Source organism: Rhea americana, unplaced genomic scaffold (genome assembly GCF_003343005.1).
Source record: "Rhea americana isolate MKP2758 unplaced genomic scaffold, rheAme1 scaffold_88, whole genome shotgun sequence".
Classification (NCBI taxonomy): Eukaryota; Metazoa; Chordata; class Aves; order Rheiformes; family Rheidae; genus Rhea; species Rhea americana.
In genome coordinates, this window is record NW_028187066.1 from 2,299,793 (window position 1) to 2,318,200 (window position 18,408).

At 36.8% G+C, this 18,408-nt stretch overlaps 2 protein-coding genes across 4 annotated transcripts in view; one reads left to right on the top strand and one right to left on the bottom strand.

Moving 5' to 3' along the window:
- LOC146584943 (adipocyte plasma membrane-associated protein-like) lies at window positions 1-13,468 on the top strand. 2 transcript variants are annotated; one of them, XM_085323814.1, is made up of 10 exons: window positions 1-156; window positions 575-664; window positions 1,241-1,362; window positions 5,065-5,163; window positions 6,339-6,410; window positions 6,838-6,987; window positions 7,425-7,537; window positions 8,762-8,922; window positions 9,733-9,928; window positions 10,805-13,468. In XM_085323814.1, coding segments are annotated over exons 1-10 (1,203 nt in total). In that variant the 5' UTR covers window positions 1-154; the 3' UTR covers window positions 11,003-13,468. The 2 variants fall into 2 exon arrangements, with proteins under 2 accessions (XP_085179940.1, XP_085179941.1); XM_085323815.1 differs by lacking the exon at window positions 6,339-6,410.
- The window catches only part of GNS (glucosamine (N-acetyl)-6-sulfatase), a 21,384-nt gene continuing 14,712 nt past the window's right edge, over window positions 11,737-18,408 (bottom strand). For both annotated transcript variants that reach the window (XM_085323813.1, XM_085323811.1), the window contains 3 exons: window positions 17,826-17,936; window positions 15,802-15,962; window positions 11,737-14,995 (listed from right to left, as the gene is read on the bottom strand). In XM_085323813.1, the coding sequence (XP_085179939.1) occupies window positions 14,920-14,995; window positions 15,802-15,962; window positions 17,826-17,936 (348 nt within the window). In that variant the 3' untranslated portion in view covers window positions 11,737-14,919. The remainder of the gene's footprint in view (window positions 14,996-15,801; window positions 15,963-17,825; window positions 17,937-18,408) is intronic.

An 18,408-nucleotide genomic window follows, 5' to 3' on the forward strand; every position in this document is an offset into this window, starting at 1 on the left:
AGGGGGCGTGTGGCGGTTGGGGCGAGCAACGGCTGGTCGCGGGGCTGCTTTCAGCGCCCGCRGCCCTTCCGAGGACGGCGGCGTTTAATGCCCGCCTGCTCCCGCACCGCCGCCGGAGGGGCCCCAGCGGCCTGCCCGCGCCTGCGGCGGCGCCATGTAAGCACCGAGGCGGGAGAGGGGCTGCGAGCGGGCGGGAGCGGGGGCGCCCCGCGGGCGGGCAGTGGGCGAAATGGCGGCCGGCAGTTGCGGAGCTCGTGTGGGTGTCGGGGGGAGTTGGGGCGGTTACATAACGCTGCGAGCGTGGCTCCGCACCAGACATCTGGGGGGAGTTGTGTTGGTTTGGTGAGGGGATCAGCCGGGCCCCCGTGCTGGGGCAGAAAGTGGCGGCGGCGCTACCGGCGGAGGAGCGGGGCCAGCCCTCTCCGCAGCAGGGAGCAGCTCGGGCGTTGCTTTCAGCCTTCAGTAGTTTTTAGCCAGGGAACTTTTTTTTTTGTTTGTTTTTAAAAAAAATCCTTCCCCTGCCAAATTCCTCCTGCGTGTGTGTGACTATGCAATTGCTTTCTTTTCTTCCCAGGTTCCCAGCATGGGGATTTCCAGTGGCAGTCATTGCTACCTTCACTAGTATTTACTTTTTACCATCTCCTATTGATCCAGAACCATTCACGTAGGTTCCCTTGCTTAATTTTATTTCTCAGTTCATTTGCATACTTGTGTTTGTCAGGAAATAGCTGTGTTTTCAGAACTTTTCCTTTACTCTTCATCCTGCAGTGGCAAGTAAAGCATGCTACGTGAGTTCACATGTGAGAGAAATCGTGTGTGTCATAAAGTTAGGAAATAGATGCTTTTTATTTTTATTTTTTTAAAGAAGTGAGTTTAAAACAAAACAGTGGTGACCAGTGCAGTATTCATACATATATAGAGAGAGATTGTTAGTAGATCTCAGTGAGACTAAGTGACTGGGAATAAAACTCATTCAAGATCATGGCAGTTTTGTGCATATGTTGATTTTTAGGGGGGGGGGGAAAGGGCTTCTAAAATGTCTGTTCTTCTTAGCCTGCCCTTGTAAGCTCCACAGAATTGTTAATTTAGTCTGAAGTAATATTTTTAATGAATTATTTTGAGAAAGAAAATATTAGTTACTAATATATCTGGAATAAAGTCTTGTTTTTTTTTCCCTTAAAATAAATTTCATAGTCCAGTGTTGTCTTATTTCTTACATCTTACAATTCATTTGGTGCAGATTTGAAAAGCCACCTCCTGCCCTAGTTGGATCATTGCAAGTGAATAAAAAGCTTCAGAGTGGACAAAGAATCTTTACAGGACAACTGAAAGGTCCCGAGTCTTTTACTGCTGATGATGAAGGCAAGTAGGTAACTTCCAATTGGGTAAAATTACAGAATGATTGAGGTTAGAGGGACCTCTGGAGATCACCTAGTCTAACCTCCCTGCTCAAGCAATGTCAGCTACACCATGTTTCCCAGGATTGTTTGGATGGCTTTTGAATATCTCTGAAGAAGGAGACTCCACAACCTCTTCAGGCAACCTGTCCCAGTGCTCCATCACCCTCATAGTAAAGAAGTTTTCCCTTGTGCTCAGCTGGAGCTTCCTGTGTTTCTGTTTGTGCCTCTTGCCTCTTGTTCTATTGCTGGGCACCACTGAGAAGAGTCTGACCCCATCCTCTTTACACCCTCCCTTCAGATACTTACACACATAGAGAAGTCTGAGGAGGGATCTTATCAATCTGCTTTGTCAAGTTATTAGAAGAAAGGACATAGTGAGTTTAAATCCAAAGAAAGACAGATAAGAATGTTTGCTAAATGGACACTCCAAGAATTAAAATAATTGTATGTTGTTCCTTATCTTTGTATGTGTAAACATTTCTCAGGAAATATTCCAGAATGTTTTATTGTCTGATGCTTGCAAGGACACAGCAAGTGTCCTAATGCTGTATTAAAAAACAGACCCACAAATTGCCGATACATAGAATTTGTATCAAAATACAATTTAAAAAAAGTTATGAAATGGCATATTCTTTAATATGCAAAAGCAACTGAATATTTTCTGTGGGTATTCTTCCAAATGTGAAGCTAAACTTGGGCTTTTGATACAGAACTAGTTGTAAGCTTGCCTTTATTATTTTCCATTTCATCTCTCCAGTAGCAGTGTTGGTTTGCTGCATGCAGTCAGTTACTGAGTTCAATACAATCTTATTTCAGAAGTTATTATTCAACAGGGCCAAAATGGGAAGGCACACTAAGTTGTTTTAAAAACTGTGTGGTCTCAAAAAACATTTTTAGACTAGGTTGGAATATAAAAGAACTTTTAACTGTAATATGAATCTTTCACTTACCTATCCACATAATTGATCTTAGTTGTCTGGCTGCTGTAAGGTGGAAAAATCAGGTGCGGGAACCATGCAGATGATAGGAAGCAGAGGGTTGAAGAGGTAACTAGCAGCATGGTATCTCTTAAATCTTTCCAACAACTTGGCTTACCCAGAGTATGGATAAAGTAGGAACTGGGATGAAAACTCAAGTGAAATAGAGGAGACATGCTGTGATCCTCTGTTCAGGATAAAGATTTAGTGCTGTGGACTCAGGACTTACTAGTTCTGGAGTTTTTTTTTCTTTTTTTTTCTTTTTTTCCCCCCTAATTCCCTCAGAATTCAGTACTGATCAACTCCAAATCCAGAGCAGGTTGAGTCAGGCAGTTCATACACCCTCTTTTACTGCTGGTGCTAGTTTTATGCTAGTTTTATGATATTTTCCAATGAAGTATTGGATAACCCAGGACATGTTTATCTGAAAAACATTGTTTTGTGCTGTGCTCTACAGAGGTAAGAGGTAATCATCTGGAACGCTCTTACTTGCCATTGTGCAAGCTGAAATTAAACATGTTTTTTCAGTCATAGCAGCATAGAACAGAAGGACCTTAACTGTACTGTTTGCACTGAGGCACCCATTCCTAGAAAATGGCTGAGTGGTTTCTTAAAACTGTTCCTTTCTCCCTTTCCTCATAAGTCGTATTTTAAATTGTCTTTTTATCATGCTTTTTGTTCTCCCCTCCCTCCTTTACAACTTTCAGAAAGTGTAGTGATGATGACTGGAGTTTTGCAGGGTATATTTTAAGTATGAGGGCTTTGCTAATCCTGCAAATGTTCCATGTTGCCAAATCTAACCTCTTCTATGAGGCTGAATAAAATAATGTGTAGATTAATGTTTTTTCCTGAATATTATTATTTATTAATAATTATTATTAATATATATTAATAATATAATCCTACCATTAATATTTGCTACTTTTAAGGATATTTTAAGAGACTGGATTCAGTCTGTTAAAGTCATACAGTATGACCAAGACTGTAATAACTGTTGTTGTGGTGTTGCCTAATTTAGGGAAATACTGTTTTCCATATGCATTAAGATGGGATATTATGGATAATAACTAGAATAGCTATATTTTTTCTCTAATTTACTACAGATATCCATAAGACAAGTCTAGTGCAAAACCTATTGTACTTTCTATATAAATTTAAATACAGCAGAGTAGCTTAGTGCATAGCATGATAGGAAATAGCATTACAAGTCTAAGATTTCTCTCTTTAAATATGGAATCTGGTATGTGATCAGAAATTTCAGCTGTTTCCAACATGCGTAGGGAGGCATTAGAATGCCAGTATATTTGATGACAGCGAAGTCCAGTCTTTATTATTTCCCAGGCAAAATTATTTTGTTGAACAGTGTCTCTGAAGATCTCTGTTTGGATAAACAGGTGCCTTCTGTATGCAAGTAATCCTAGACAATTCTTTTAATCTAGATCTGACAGCTGATACCTTGAGAATCTGTCCTGTCTGCTCATAACATTTTTTTTCATGGATGTGAGTGAGTAGATGCTAGACATTTTTATATCTGTTTATCAACTCTGGTATAAGTGCTTACTGGATGAAGTTAAAATCCAAGGTTTTAACTAATATTGTGTCAGAATGGTAGCATATCTTTTATGCTGTATTTGTTAATGCCAGGAGAAGTTCACATCTTTTAAATACAAACAAAGCTAGGGTTAAAATGCAGTTCACCTGAAAGCAAAATAATGTTGTCTTTACCTCAATCTCTATAATCACAGGCACATCAGAGAAAAAGTGGATTTTGTTGAACAGTAAGTCTAGGATTAGTCATGTGCCTTGGACTATTTCAGAGCCTGGACTAATCAAAATACTGCGGGAGATACTAGCTTTATTTTTGAAAGCTGTGGTTTAATCGCTGGTAGTGTTTCTCCTTTGATACTCTGTACAAATGTTTTTGGAGTTACAGTACAACATCATAAATCTGAAAACATTCTGTGATGTTTTGCCTTGTTAATTTGTAAATCTAAAAAGCAGAGGAAAAAGCAAATACTAAGCAGATATCCAGTAAAGACAGACCTTAGTACTCTATTGCAAACTTGTGCATTTTTGGTATTGTTCTGATAGTTAAAAAAGAAAGCAAAACATCACTGCTTTAAAAAACATTTTTCTTTTCTTTTTTTCTTTCATTTTTTTTGCCTGAGATTTTAATGGTGTAGAATTATTTTCTTATTTTCTTATATTGGATCAATCATCATGTTTTCTTTTTGTCTACTGAACATTCTGCTAATGTTGCAGGACCCTCAGGAGGAAAGGTAGATTTTATGAGCTTTGCTGATGCTTTCATTGATGTTGATTGGCAGTATGTGAATCTATGCAGTCCAGTCTTTGATAACACAGAAAATGGGTGCAGTCCTTCTTTGTTAACCCAGAATAATCTTAAGATAGCTGTTTATGTGCTGTGTTTATGTAAAATAAATATGTAAACAACTTAGATTTTTGCTAATCTCCTGTTTGCCCTATGTTCCTCCTTCTGCTTTACAAAAATACTAAAAAACAAGCTGTATGGTTCCCTGTTTTGTTGCTTTATATGTTTATATAAATACACAAGTTGGGAGAGAAGAGGAAGAGATCACAGTAATGAGCAGTGTCCTTCTTATATGGTATGTTTTACTCGCCTTTGTCCCTTTTAAAACAGTCTTTTAAAATACTTAAATTTTAAGGTAATCTCTACACTGGTACTGTGGATGGGAAACTGTGGATGATCAGTGGTGACCAGTTGCATTTCATTACTCAAATGGGGCAGAATAGGCCTGAATGTGGTAAGTGATGATTTTGATGTGAAAATGACGACTAACTTGTTTATATGAACAGTATTAAATGAGAAAATGAAATGCCATTTTACCTACTGTTACCATTTTCTGATTCTTTCATGCAAAGTTATATAGATTAAAAAAACAAACAAAAAAACAAACTTGCTACTGCCTTCATGGATTTTTTCCATTAATTTCTACAGTTATGTACCGCCAGGCCTTGTTTTATTAACCAGTTCAACTTTTACTCTTTTACAGGCCTGTCTGTACTACAGCTTCACTGTTTTGGTGCTGAGCAACCTTACTTAAGATATATATGATATATATTGATATATACGTATATTCAAGTTTTGCCAATGTAGGCAGGATTAAGGCATAATGGCACACTAATGTAGTCCCCGAGAGTGATATGGATAGACCTGCTATGGATTTCCATTTAAATAAAGAATAACAATTTATATATGTCCATCTATATAAAGCTTTTTGAGGGTGATCTAAAGACACAGTAGATTTATCCTGTTATTTTCTTGTGTCAAGATCAAAATGTGTTTTAGAAACACTTCAGATCTTACAAACGAATGGGAGGGACAGAAAAACAGTGTCCTGGTACCATCATCACTAACTGGACGGAAAGGTTGAATTTCCTTTATTTATTTTTAAAGGAGGGAGACAAACACTGAAGCAAAGGGTAAAGAAGACCCTTTTATCCCGTTGCTTTTTGATGAATCAGTTAGACCTGAAAAGCCATTAAAATAGTTGATTGTTGTTCATCTGGTTTCCTTAATGTACAACAGTTTACAATTTGTAGGTACCTTCGCTCTCCCTGAAGTCCCTGTGCTGTTGGCTAGTCTCAACTGAATTTGAAACACATCTCACAGATTACTGAACTTATTTTGAATCCTATGAAAATAATTGACCATGTGGAAGCTTAGAGATCAAAATGAGACCAAAATAGGGTGATCCATTCAGAGTGAGACCAGCACTCAGCTGTTATTTTTTTGGCAGCTGTCAAACAGTCTGTCAGCTTGTGTTACTGATGTGTTATACCTCTGAGGAGCTGTAACATGCATAGTCCCTTCCTTAGTGAAGTATTGCAGAGGACATCAAGCTGCATTAATATCAATGCTCACAGGAAAACTTACTTACTATAAAGATACTAAATATGGTACATTTGGTTTCTGTAGTTTCACCTGAGGAATATTTACAGGACTCTTATGTGACCTGTGGAACTTGGGACTCTCAGTTGAAGGGAAGCAGTGAGTTAAATCTTTTCTAAAAGTAGTTTTATCTCACCTTTTTCTTGTTGATAGAAATTAAACAGCAGCTTTAAAAATGAAAATGGGGAAATATTTCTTTCCCCTCAGCATGTCAGTTGTTTTTACTGATTTAGTAATCCTACCAAGAAGTTAATATGGGAAAACAGAGTAGTGCTGAATTTCTTTGAAGGTTGGGAATAATTTCTTTCTTTCTTTCTTTCTTTYTTTTAAGTAACCGAAGAAATGGGAATAGATTGAGACTATCCTGTTCCTTCTTTTGTGAGGGTACTTTTAGAGACAGTTTAAGGAAGCTTTTAAGGATCTGATTTATTCAAGGAGGATAGTTTAGTGCTTTTCAGACCTTACATTTTGGTGTTTTTGTTTTGTCAACCGCTTAGTCTTGTATGTTTTCTTATTTGTATCACAGGAACTCCAGATTATGAACCAGTATGTGGCCGGCCTCATGGAGTCCGAATGGATCAGGATGGCAACTTGATTGTGGTAGATTCTTATTTTGGCCTGTACAAAGTCAATCCAAGGACAGGAGAGAAAACCCTCCTGCTATCGAGTGAACAAGGTGATGCTACAGTCAGGGGGAATTAGACGGAGCTTGGTTTTGGTCTTCATATACGTACATAAATAGGAATATCAGGCACTTCAATGATTTGAGATCAGTACTAGTGATAATGGGAACTATGACTGATAGAAAGCTCATTGACTTTAACATACTTTTATTTTTAAGATTGGTTTTAAAAAAATCAAACAAAAACAGAAGCAAAAATATGTCAGGAATTTTTGGCTTGGCATGTGTCACATTGAATTTGCAACCTGACTATTTTTCCCTGCAAGTGAAAGTCATTTGGAGCTTGACTTTTAGCTTAGGACAACTTCAGGATAGCATTAGCTACAAGATTTGGACATGAAATGTGCAAAGTCTTAAACTTGTGTAGATCTGAACCATTCTGAACACTTGGTGGATTTGTACTTACTTTAGTTATTGTTTTTATTAACTAGGTGTGGATGGAATTCCTTTCAAATTCCTAAATGGATTAGAAATATCAAAGAACAATTTGATTTATTTTACGGATTCAAGTAGCAAGTGGGAGAGACGGCATCACAAATATGAGGTGAGATGAGGTAAACTTCTTAGCCATTTGTTCAGGAAGCTTAAGTGATAATTTTTCTACTGGCAGCACTGGGTACTAAGGTACAGAACAGACAAGTTTCCTCTCTTACGCTTTTGTGTTTCAGCCAAGCATGCTATGAAGGCAGCGTGTTTAGACCCTGAGGCAGAGAATGGGCTGTGCTGTTCTGTAGCTGCTCTTCTGAAAAGAAAAGCAGAATATGGCTACCCAAAGAAATTGTCATGTAATATTCTATGATCTGGATTTTTTTATGGCATGATAGTTTCGCTATGGTAACTGTCTACAAGTATGCTTTTATTCTGCAATAAAAGCATAGTAGTTCATTGCTGGTGTACCTGAAGGTATTTTTTCTGTGTAATCATATCCTTTAACCAAAACTTTACCCAGAAAAAACTGTCTGTTTGTAAAGCTGAAATTCAGTGAGGTCACAGACATAAATTACCTACTGAGTCTCATCTTTACAGAGAATTCTGGATAGAATTAGGCCAGGAGAAACATTGTAGAAAGGGAAATATATAATTCTTTTAAAGCATGAAAAAGGGACAGGACTTGAGATGCAGGTTACTAAAGGAAAAGAAAAAAGAATAGCTGACATCATTTATGTGTAGCTTTTTGTTTCTTAAGCTATCAGAGTAACTGTTTGATAGTGTATCATGTCTAATTCATCATTGTCACTTAGTATTTCAGTGTTGACAAGGTCCTTCTGGTATAAAAGACAAACATGGAAGAGCTTATTATATATATTCGAAAGCCATCCTGCTGATCTTTTAGCAGAAGACATACCATAATTACTTCATCTCTGAAGTAAAATGTCAACTCTTCACTTTTTTCTAGAAAAACACTCATGGACTCCTCCTAATTTTATTTTGAAAAGAAGTTGTAGTTGCATTTGTAATAGAGGCTTCCTAAGCCTTAATATTTTGCTAAAGGAAGAACTACAAAAGAACAGTTTCTGAATTCTAGGCTCTGTACCACCCTCTTTCCTGTGTTTTTGAGAGAATGCTGTGATCAGCTTGGAAATTGCTGTAAAATGTGAATAAAGTAGCTTGCACTTTTGCTGTTGTGAACTTACTGTTTTTCTAAAGATGACAGTGCCATCTATAAGATGTGCTTTTGCCTAAATTATGTTAATAAAACTTCTGAATATTTTCTAATTGAAACTAGGTATTGTGGTAGACCAGTTTTTCATTAGATGTATTGGTTAAGGTAATAGAAACAAACCATCTTGGACGCCTTTTGACCTATGATCCTGTAACAAGAACAGCAAGAACAGTGCTCAGTGGCTTGTACATGGCAAATGGGATTACGCTGTCTCCTTATGAAGATTACATATTAATAGCAGAAACCAGTGTCTGTAGAATCATACGGTATGTTAATTTTTTTTCTCCCCTGAATATAAAATATTACATATTAGCATATATTGKTTTTTTTAGTCAATTTGCAGACATAATTTTCATCTTTTCTTGTTTTTCTGTTTTTCCTCACTTTTCTAGAATTTTAACTGAAGATATGCAGTTAACAGGGTTACTACTGGAAACTTAGTCCCCAAAGGAACTTTTTAAAGGCAAGAATGTGAGGTTTTAGTTCAGTCTAGGTAGAAATGAACTGGTGCTCTCTCTACTGCCAACATTTTATTTGTACGTATTTGAGCCCTAATTCCCACAGTCTTTATTATAGTTACCTTGATTACTCCCGTATTACAATTACACCTTAACTGCCTAAAACAGACCTCAAAGGGCAAATGTCACTGCATGATTACAGCAATTACATAATACAACATTTTTTTTTCCATTTTTAAAGGGAGTCCATGTTTTTGTAACACTTCATAATTTTATATTTCCTAATAGCTCTAGAGGAACTCAGTACGTTCCCTTTCTTCAAAAACAAAGCCAAATGTAACATTAGAAAATGTGCCTGTTAAATGAAGACTGTAAGTTGCAACATACTGTGATCCTTTCTTGGGGGTACTGTTCATGTTACATATAGAAAAATTATTGGCAAATTATTACTATTGAGATTTAGTCCCTCTTGACACTTACTATCTGCAGAATCCCTTCCTCTAATTTTGAACGTTTCCTTGTATGAATCACAAAATGACATGTCTTGCATGCTGTTAAGCTTGATGTATTTTGCATGAGCTCCTGTAAACTAACCTAGTGAATTCACTTTTTTGGCAGCTATTGGGTGAGTGGAGTTAATGCAGGAGAAAAAGAAGTTTTTGTGGATAACCTGCCTGGATATCCAGACAACATAAGATTATCAAACAAAGGCTTATACAGAGTTGGAATATCTACTACTCGCTTTCCTAGTTTCTTTTCTCCTTTTCTGGATGCTTTAGGACCTTATCCATTCCTGAAGAGATTTATTGCAAAGGTAACTTTGATACTGTATAGTGTCACTTAATTATTGGTATCACTGGGAGTTTTTCCCCTCAAAAAATGTTATTTTTTTAAGGTGTGAACAGTACCAAGGAACTTGTTACTTTTCCTTAGGACATCTAAGAAATGTTTCTTGATCTTTACCAGCCTGCATCCCAACACACACAAACCTCTTCTTCCTCTTCTGGAATATTGAGGATTGGCACTTTAGAGGATTGGTTTCTTCTTACATTTTTAAATCGTAGCAGTTCTATTATTGTGGTAATACTGAGAACCCATTTATAAGGCAGAATAATCATTTTTGACAAAAATAGTCCATTTGCAAGCTGTAATTCTTCTGTTTATAGCAACACTATTTTTCAAAGCAGGTGAAGAACCCTTTCTGTGCAATTCAGGGATTTTGTTATAGGAATCAAACTCTTTGCAAAGAAAGCTAAGAGAAAGTCATTCTGGTCCTACAGGAGTTGTGGTTAGTTATGATTAAACATGGTACTTATTCTAGAAATTATGCTGCATTTTCCCTGGACCTTTAACAGGAAAAACGGAAGTAGGTGACTGAATTGTGCTCTATCAAGTTCCTTTATTCCTGTTTTTAGAAGATGGTCTGCTTTTGACAGCTCAGACAGATTCAAGCAACAGCCATGCCTTTTTGAGCAAGCAGGTACTGACTGTACTTTAAGATTAATGAGGTATTATTAGGTTGCCAGCTTTAGACACAGTCCAGTGGGTATTATCAAAAGATATAAATGACATGAGTCAGACCAGAACATCTGAAAAGCAGTATACTAACAGCTCCATTTCTTTCTGTTCATACATGTTCCCCCCCCGCCCCTGAATGAAATGTTAACATATATTTTTTTTTCTAAAACAGGTGACTCCTCTATCATTCTACAGCATTTTTCTTCATAAACATGGCTTGTACTTAGAAATTAATGACAAAGGAGACATTGTGGAAAGCTTCCATGACCCTGATGGTAGTGTCACTTGGACTATCAGTGATGTCTTTGAGCATAATGGGAAGGTGTATCTAGGTAACACGGAACTGCCTTTTCTTGTGATGATACAGTAGACYTAAAAGTTTTGATAAGGTGGTGTATCAAAAGAAAAATAGCAGTATTCCCTAAAGCATCTATTAAATATTTTTTCTACTTAGCAGGAAGTTGCTACAGCAACAAAGAAGCAGAATTGAAACCATTACCAAATAGTTAAACATAAATGGAACATAGAAATGCTTGGTTTAGGAGATTGGGAGAACCTCAGCTGTAAAAAGATCAGATGCAAGTCTACTCCCCTCTGTAGTTTAAAGAAATAATTACATTTTTGAACAGCTGCACAGAGTTGTCTAAGGAATTGAACTCTAACAGGGTTGTGAGGTGAGTACTGTATATCTTATTCTTACCTGCAGTTCGTATTTCAAAAGAATCCTTTTTCCTCTTCTCCAGCAGCAGAGAACATACTGCTTTTAATTATGAACAATAGTTCTCCCATGTCTTTTTCTTGCTGTAGTTGGATATATGGAAAACTGTTTCCAAGAAAATATATCTGAATATGTACAGCCTGCATTTAAGTTTTCTCATGTTTTACTGCTACTTCCTAGTGCAAATTAGTCATGTTGTATTTTGCTAGACTGTACATAAGGATCAACTGCAGGTTGGTCCAGTAATTGTGACCATAGCAAAGGAAAAAGTTTACTAGTGGCAACTATGTAACACCACAACCAACCCAGAACAGGCTTATAAATTAGGAATCCAGTTTCTTAGCTTGCTCCTTTGGAAAGGTTTAAGTTCAGTAACAGAAAGATCAGAAGTTTGATAGGCAGTTTATTTTGTCTTTCCCCAAAAGTGCAGCAGTGAACAGGGTCCTCTGGAAGGGCACTTTCTAAACAGATATCCAAAACAGAGCAGAAATTAAATATGCTTGCATACGGAGAAGAATAATACAAATAAATACACTTTAATTGAGTCAAAAAATGACAATTGTTTAGTTATAATCAAATTGTATTTAACTTGTGTAGTAGATCAGTCTTAAACTTGATAATTTGAACAAATGCTTACACCTGCTTTGTGTGCATGCATGCGAGTTTTACAGGTTTATTCCCCAAATAAATAGAAGAATGCCAGTTCTTTGGGCCAATACTGAGTAAGCCTGTAGTTAGCTATATTCACTTATGCTGAAGTAGTGATACTGAGTAAGTTTTCTTTTTAGGTTAATGTAATAAGGGATCTGTTAGCTGTATTTATCACCATACAGTATCTACTTTACTAGATTAGAACCAGGTGTGGGGAAAAAACCCAACACATTTCGCTAGCATCCTACCTCTGCACCTGTAAGGTCCCTTCATTTAAATACAAATGCCATCAGTAACAAGGTAGCTACAGCCATTGCCAAATCATGTATCAAATGGAAATCTAGAAAGATCAGTTATTTTAAAATGAYTTGTTTGGGTATTAGACCTGGCTGCAAGTTAAAGTTCCTTCATAATATTATTTTAATAATATTATTTTAATGATCAAGGATAAGAATTAATAGTGTCTATTCAGGGCTGTAAGAATACCCATAGAATTAACTGCTTCTTGAAAAAAAGACACAAGATGCATTGCCACAAACTCTAAAAGCAGTGGAAGCCAGGCAGCTGTTAGTATCAAAAGGTGCAAGTGAAACATGTTTTCCTGAACAGCTATCGCTTTTGGTAAGTAAGTACTGACAAATTTTATTCCAAAATTGAGTTTATTAAGACACTTATTGCCTGTGACAGATTGCAGGTATAGTGTGATTCTCTGACAGTGAGTGTGTTAGAAAGGAGGATACTGAGTCTCATTACAGACAAAATACTTTACAGCTTTTTGTGATCCTGCTTCTGATTATTCTACATTGATTCTATTAATAAACTTTCATGTCAATTAAGAATTAGATAGTACCTAAGTCATTAAAAATGTTGCTTGCTATGGCTTAGATCATTTTAAGAAGAGATCCTGTTAAATTGAGTTACAGATTTGTAACTGTGACAGATTTTTCCTCTTAAGTTTCAGTGCAAATTGTGTGTCATGATGCTTCTTAACTCAAGTAAAAGCTTGTCATGTCATTTCTTAGACTTGATAAAATTTGCAACTATCAATTTATTTCACTCTAGCCTCTACACAGCTACCAAAGAGTTAAACTTGTTCTTTGTTTAAAGTTGCTAAAATATCTGAGCAAAACAGTACTTAAATGAACTTTAGGCTTAAGTCAGTGTGCAATTTGAAAGCATTAAAAAACCCCATAACTTTGGTTTTGTTTTTAAAGAGAAGCCAGAGTCTGAAGGATAGTGATGGGCAATACAGAAGCTCAACAAACAAGAGGATGAAGCTACAATTGTAGTGTAGGGGGAGGAAATAAATCTTGAATATCTGAAAGCATGTAAGTAGACAGTAACCAAACCCTCCAGCACTTGTATAGATATTCTAGCTGAGTTCCCTTTCAAGCTGTTTTTTTTCCCCTCTAAATGTTTGGTCACTCTAGAGAATGAAACAGTGAGCTAGACTTAACAACAATCTAACTTCTAACAATCTAGACTTAACAAAAATCTAAACTGTATGCCATCGTGACAGAAATTTTACAACTCTGAGCTACATAAGGTTAGCATCTATCCTTCAGAAGTAAGGAAAACTTAATTGATCTTAACATAGTATTGCTTTTATCCAGTTTGTGGATGTATGCACTGGAGTATGTACCTTCATAGATTTGGGAAGAGTCATACTTTTTTGCCTACTTCATGTTTATTTGGTAGGAGATTTCATCTGATGGGCTGCATTTCAGATGACACAAACCAGAAGATTGAAAAGATGACATCACCCCTTCCAAAGGGAAAACAAGTGATCACGTACTACAGTCAGGAATCTGGCTTGCAGTCCTTTGGTGTGAAGGCCACTTACTTTAGGTTCTGAGTATTTATGTCAACCAAAAAACAAATCTGTTAAGCACTTAAACTGCCTAAAATAGCCTTCTTGCTATTGCCCAGCATAAATTTTTAGCTAGTTTGATTTTGAAATCATTTACCTTCAAGCATCTAATCAGCTTAAGATATTATAAGTGGAATAAGATGTTATGTTTCAGTACATTCAGAGACATTTGGAGATTAGAGAAAGATCAACACTACTGTGGTGCCTAGTTTTTGATTTTTAGTATTCCTGTTCATGTATTCAAACATAGTTAGATCAGCTCAAAACAGGCACACTTACTTAAATACTTGTTAGTCTCAACACTGTTTTGATAACTCACTAAGAAGCTTAAAACCTTGATTTTKAAATTTTCAGTAGTACATGTTAACCTATTCTAGCATTCCAGACTAGAATGAGGTTGAAATTACATTCTTGTTTACAAACTACCAAAGCAGATCTATACAATGCATCATCATTTGAAGTGGTCTTGTTGAAAGAAGGTATTTAGCATACTAATTTTAATTCTGCACAAGACACTTGTTGTGTCTAGACTACAGTTTTGACTAGTACCTTCCTATGCTATTTTGGGCTAGTTTGCTATTGTTATTAACAGCTTTGAGTGCAGTATGAGAAACCCATAATTAAACCTAGCATTTAAGAAAGTCTGTATGACAGAAGGTGAATATGGGTGAGCATCTCTGTGCAATGGCACCTGCCTRCCCAACCAAATTCAAATATGTATTTACTGATTTAAGAAAAAACGATGTTCAGATTGAGGCCATAGGTCACCTCTATACCTGTGATACTTGAAAGACAAAGGTGGTAATCAAATATCTGAGCAAGACAGATCAGCTATGTCTGACAATTTAGAATTGTACAGAATTCAGCTGTAGTTATACATATTGCACATAGCAATCAGCTAAAGACAAGGGTTCTTTCTTCCAAACTGGGTTCAAGCAGCCCATTAATAGTCTTCCAGCTGTGATCAATGAAAGTGAAGAGACAGACCTGCTGCAGTCACTGGAGAAACTGGTCAGTGGTAGCTGATCACAAAAAGCTCTTGAATTCTTTATAACAACTGCGCAGAAAACCTGCGAGCCCGAACACCATGATTGCTGAACATGAGGCGTGGGTCAAACCTGTACCTATAAAAGTAAACAATCTGCATGAGCTACAATTAGTGCACAGTAACTAATACTTCTAGAAATAGCCTATTTCCAGAATAGCTGGTATAATGTCACACAAAGAGCTGTTTTTTGGATAGTATATAGAAGGGACATTCTCTTTACGTATTGCAACAGATGAGTCATGATGATGTATAACTAACGAGCTGATGTTATCAGAGAAAACAAATACTAGCTACAGCATACTAACGTAAATATTAAGTATTCAGGAAATGTGTTCTGATAGAACGTTTCRTTGCTTCACACTATAAATCTATATAGCACAACTGAAAGGACATTTTAAATTCTGTAAGAGAAAAAGGCTTTAAATCAAAYGATTACTGAGTTTTGAAGTAAGAAGTGCAATTTACTTATAAAGGTTGACTAATACATGCAGCTTAGGTCCTGCAGTAAATGTTTCTTTGCCAACAGCAGCTCCAGAAATAATCAGAGCAAGTAATTCCTGCCTACAAAAATATGCAGAGCTCTTCATCTGCAGGCAAATGTGAAGTTGCTTCTCTGTTGACTGCTCAGTATAGYTGCAAGCTCCACTATTCTAAGTCAGTGGCTGACAAGATTAAAGTAGTCATATTAATATCATTAAGTGATGTTTGGTAGGTTAAATTAAAGATTAAAACAAGAGAAGAATCAAGAAATCCTCCCTGTTAAACAAAAGTCTATATGCCAGTGATAATCTATTCCATTATAAACACCTTTCATGAAAGCTTATTCTCTAAAAGTATACAGTTATACTTAAAAGCATTATAACCATTAAAAACAGTGTTTACCCAGGATCAAAGACACCTGGTGTACGGCAGGTTGCTCCTGAACAGGACTGCAGCATCATTAATCGATAGTTCATCTTTTCTAGAATTTCTTGATCTATTGTTTTAGCAATATTATTGATCTGGTGCGGATCTGCAGTCAAGTTGTATACTTCCACAAACACCTGTTTAACAGAAAAATGTTTTTGCAATATATTAAGAGCTAAATGCTAATTAAGGCTATTTGGGAAGAACAGTTTATGACAACATACAGCACCAAGTGTTACATTGCAGCATTCCCATACATAAGCTGTATTTCACCCTAGTGGCAAACTGGCCAAAGGCAGGGAAGTTGGTAGGTAATATTTTRATACAGTATAGTATTGTTGGAAGATTTTTTACTTACACTCTCCCCCTCCCAAAACTTCCCCTACAAACACTCTCCCCTACCAGTCTGCTGTATAGTAAATGCTTTTCTGACAGATAAATAGACCCTGCCTTAAAGCTCACAAATCCTAAGCAAAAGACCATGGGGAAAAATTCCTGACCCTGGCTGTCATTTCATTGATTGATCTTAACAGATACAATAGTGACATGATGGTCATGAAATTGTGTACGGTTGCCCTCTACGTAGAGCTATACAACTCATATGTCTTAACAATACACACACAAATTATGCCAAATATACAAGCCTACTAGAAAGAAGCTTTTTATTGTGTGCTTTGAGAATCAGAATGTTTGCTTGGAAGAATTTAGGGCAGATTCAGTTTTTGGTAGAATAAGTCTTTGAACCATTTTGTAGAACAAATACTGGGCAAGCATATCTCAAGAATTCAGCTAAGGTGCTACAGTAGATGCAATTGCAGTAGACATTGGTTAAAGCTGTCTAGGTTGTGTATAACTTGAAGACATGTCAGCAGAAGCTTGGTTGCAAGGTCTCTCRAAGTTCAGTACAAAATTAAAAACCACATTGCTGCATCTTCCCAATACTGCTAGTCCTAACTTAGTTCYCCCAGATAAGCTGAGTAACCCAGAAGTGCAGCAGCTATGTAATAATAAAAAAAAAAAGCAGCAAAAAAAAAAAGACATCGGAAATCAGCTTTGGAGTCTACTTTTACAGTGAAAGATAGCATTCATTCTACTTCATCATAAGTTGTTAGCCAATGGAAAAGAGGGCAGAGTCTGTTAATCAGCATCTTAATCATTTATACAGTCTTCCTGGCTTCCTGCAACAACCCAGTTACAAAATTTATTCTTCAGCTGTAAGTTCTAAATTTATTGTAAATTGTTAGTGCTTTGTATGCTGTCATGGTAGTTGGGGGCCCCTGATAGTTATGTGTTTCCTATATATCTACTCACAGGGTGATTGATTAAGTTTGTGGTCCAAGTAGTTGCTTCAAACTTGATGTTTTTTTTGGGAAAAACTGTGTGCAAGTGGGTACAAGTAATATCAGCCCTGTAACACTTCAGTTTTGTTCATAAAGCTAGTGCTTCTTTAGTGAGACTTGAATTTGAACCTTCTGCAGGAGGGTATTATGTCCCATATACCCGAACAACTTAAACTAAGGTTAGAGAGGTTCTTTCTCAGTTTGCCACAAGAAGCACCAAATGCTTGCAAAATAGAAGAGAAATGATTATTAGTCTGAGATTTCAGTTCTCCCCAAGAAAGACAGTTGCAACTGAATATAAGAGCAGTGGCAAAAATGCTATGTAACAAAAATATTTGTAGTACAAAAGAGTCTGCTGCGTGGAATCAGGATAAGGCAGAACTGAACCCAGCCCTAGTACAACTCCGCATGAGGCTGCTAGATGACTAACATTAAAGGCAATCATCATAGTTTAGGCTATTCTCCTTCCCCTCCCTCTTTTTTTAAACCCCACCACAGTTTTGGTGGAACATTCTCATCAGTAGTTAAACTGCTGCTTATCCTACAAGCAATGCTAATCTGCTTTTCAGAGTACTTTATGCAAACCTTGAGAATAGATAAGACTGCAGACAGTGACTAGCATAGTTGTGACGAATTAACATCTGTTAGCGAGACAATTACCTCTCGGTCATCAAATTCACAGTACTGCAGATCCCAGGAGGTTGACAGTGTCCTTACACAAGCATATGTATTGTTATAGGAATCTTCACAGACACAGTCTGGGAAACAGTGCTGTGAAGAAAGCAGCGAACAAATACTTAGGAAAAAAGAAAGTAGTAATCCTTTCCCTAAACTCTATAACAGCTCAAACCAACTGCAGTTAACTGATGAACACCAAAATCTTAGAAAACAGGTGCAAATCTCCACTGGAGATTTTAAACAAAAATACATCTTCTAAATTTGAGGTGGTGTTACTGGTTAATTCTCACATAATACATTAGCTTCCTAGACAAAAATTCAAGTATACCAAAGAGAATAGCAAAACCACCAACACTATTAAAATGACCTCTTCTGATTTTCACAGCATAGCTAGTGACTTGAGTAACAGTTTCAGCTAAAAACCTGCAACAAGGCCTTTGGCGGTTTATAAGAACACTATCACTGCCACCCATTWCTCCAAGACCACATCCTGCTGGATAGTTCTGTGGTCTCCTCTAGTCTGGAGGCCCTATAGTTCCCCACTGAAAGGGTGAGTGTGTTATGT

What these genes read in the sequence shown, in the direction of transcription:
- LOC146584943 (XM_085323814.1), top strand. An exon ending in GACGGCATCACAAATATGAG is followed by an intron (nt 7,538 to 8,761) that starts GTGAGATGAGGT and finishes GTATTGGTTAAG; the next exon opens with GTAATAGAAACAAACCATCT. An exon ending in AGTGTCTGTAGAATCATACG is followed by an intron (nt 8,923 to 9,732) that starts GTATGTTAATTT and finishes CTTTTTTGGCAG; the next exon opens with CTATTGGGTGAGTGGAGTTA.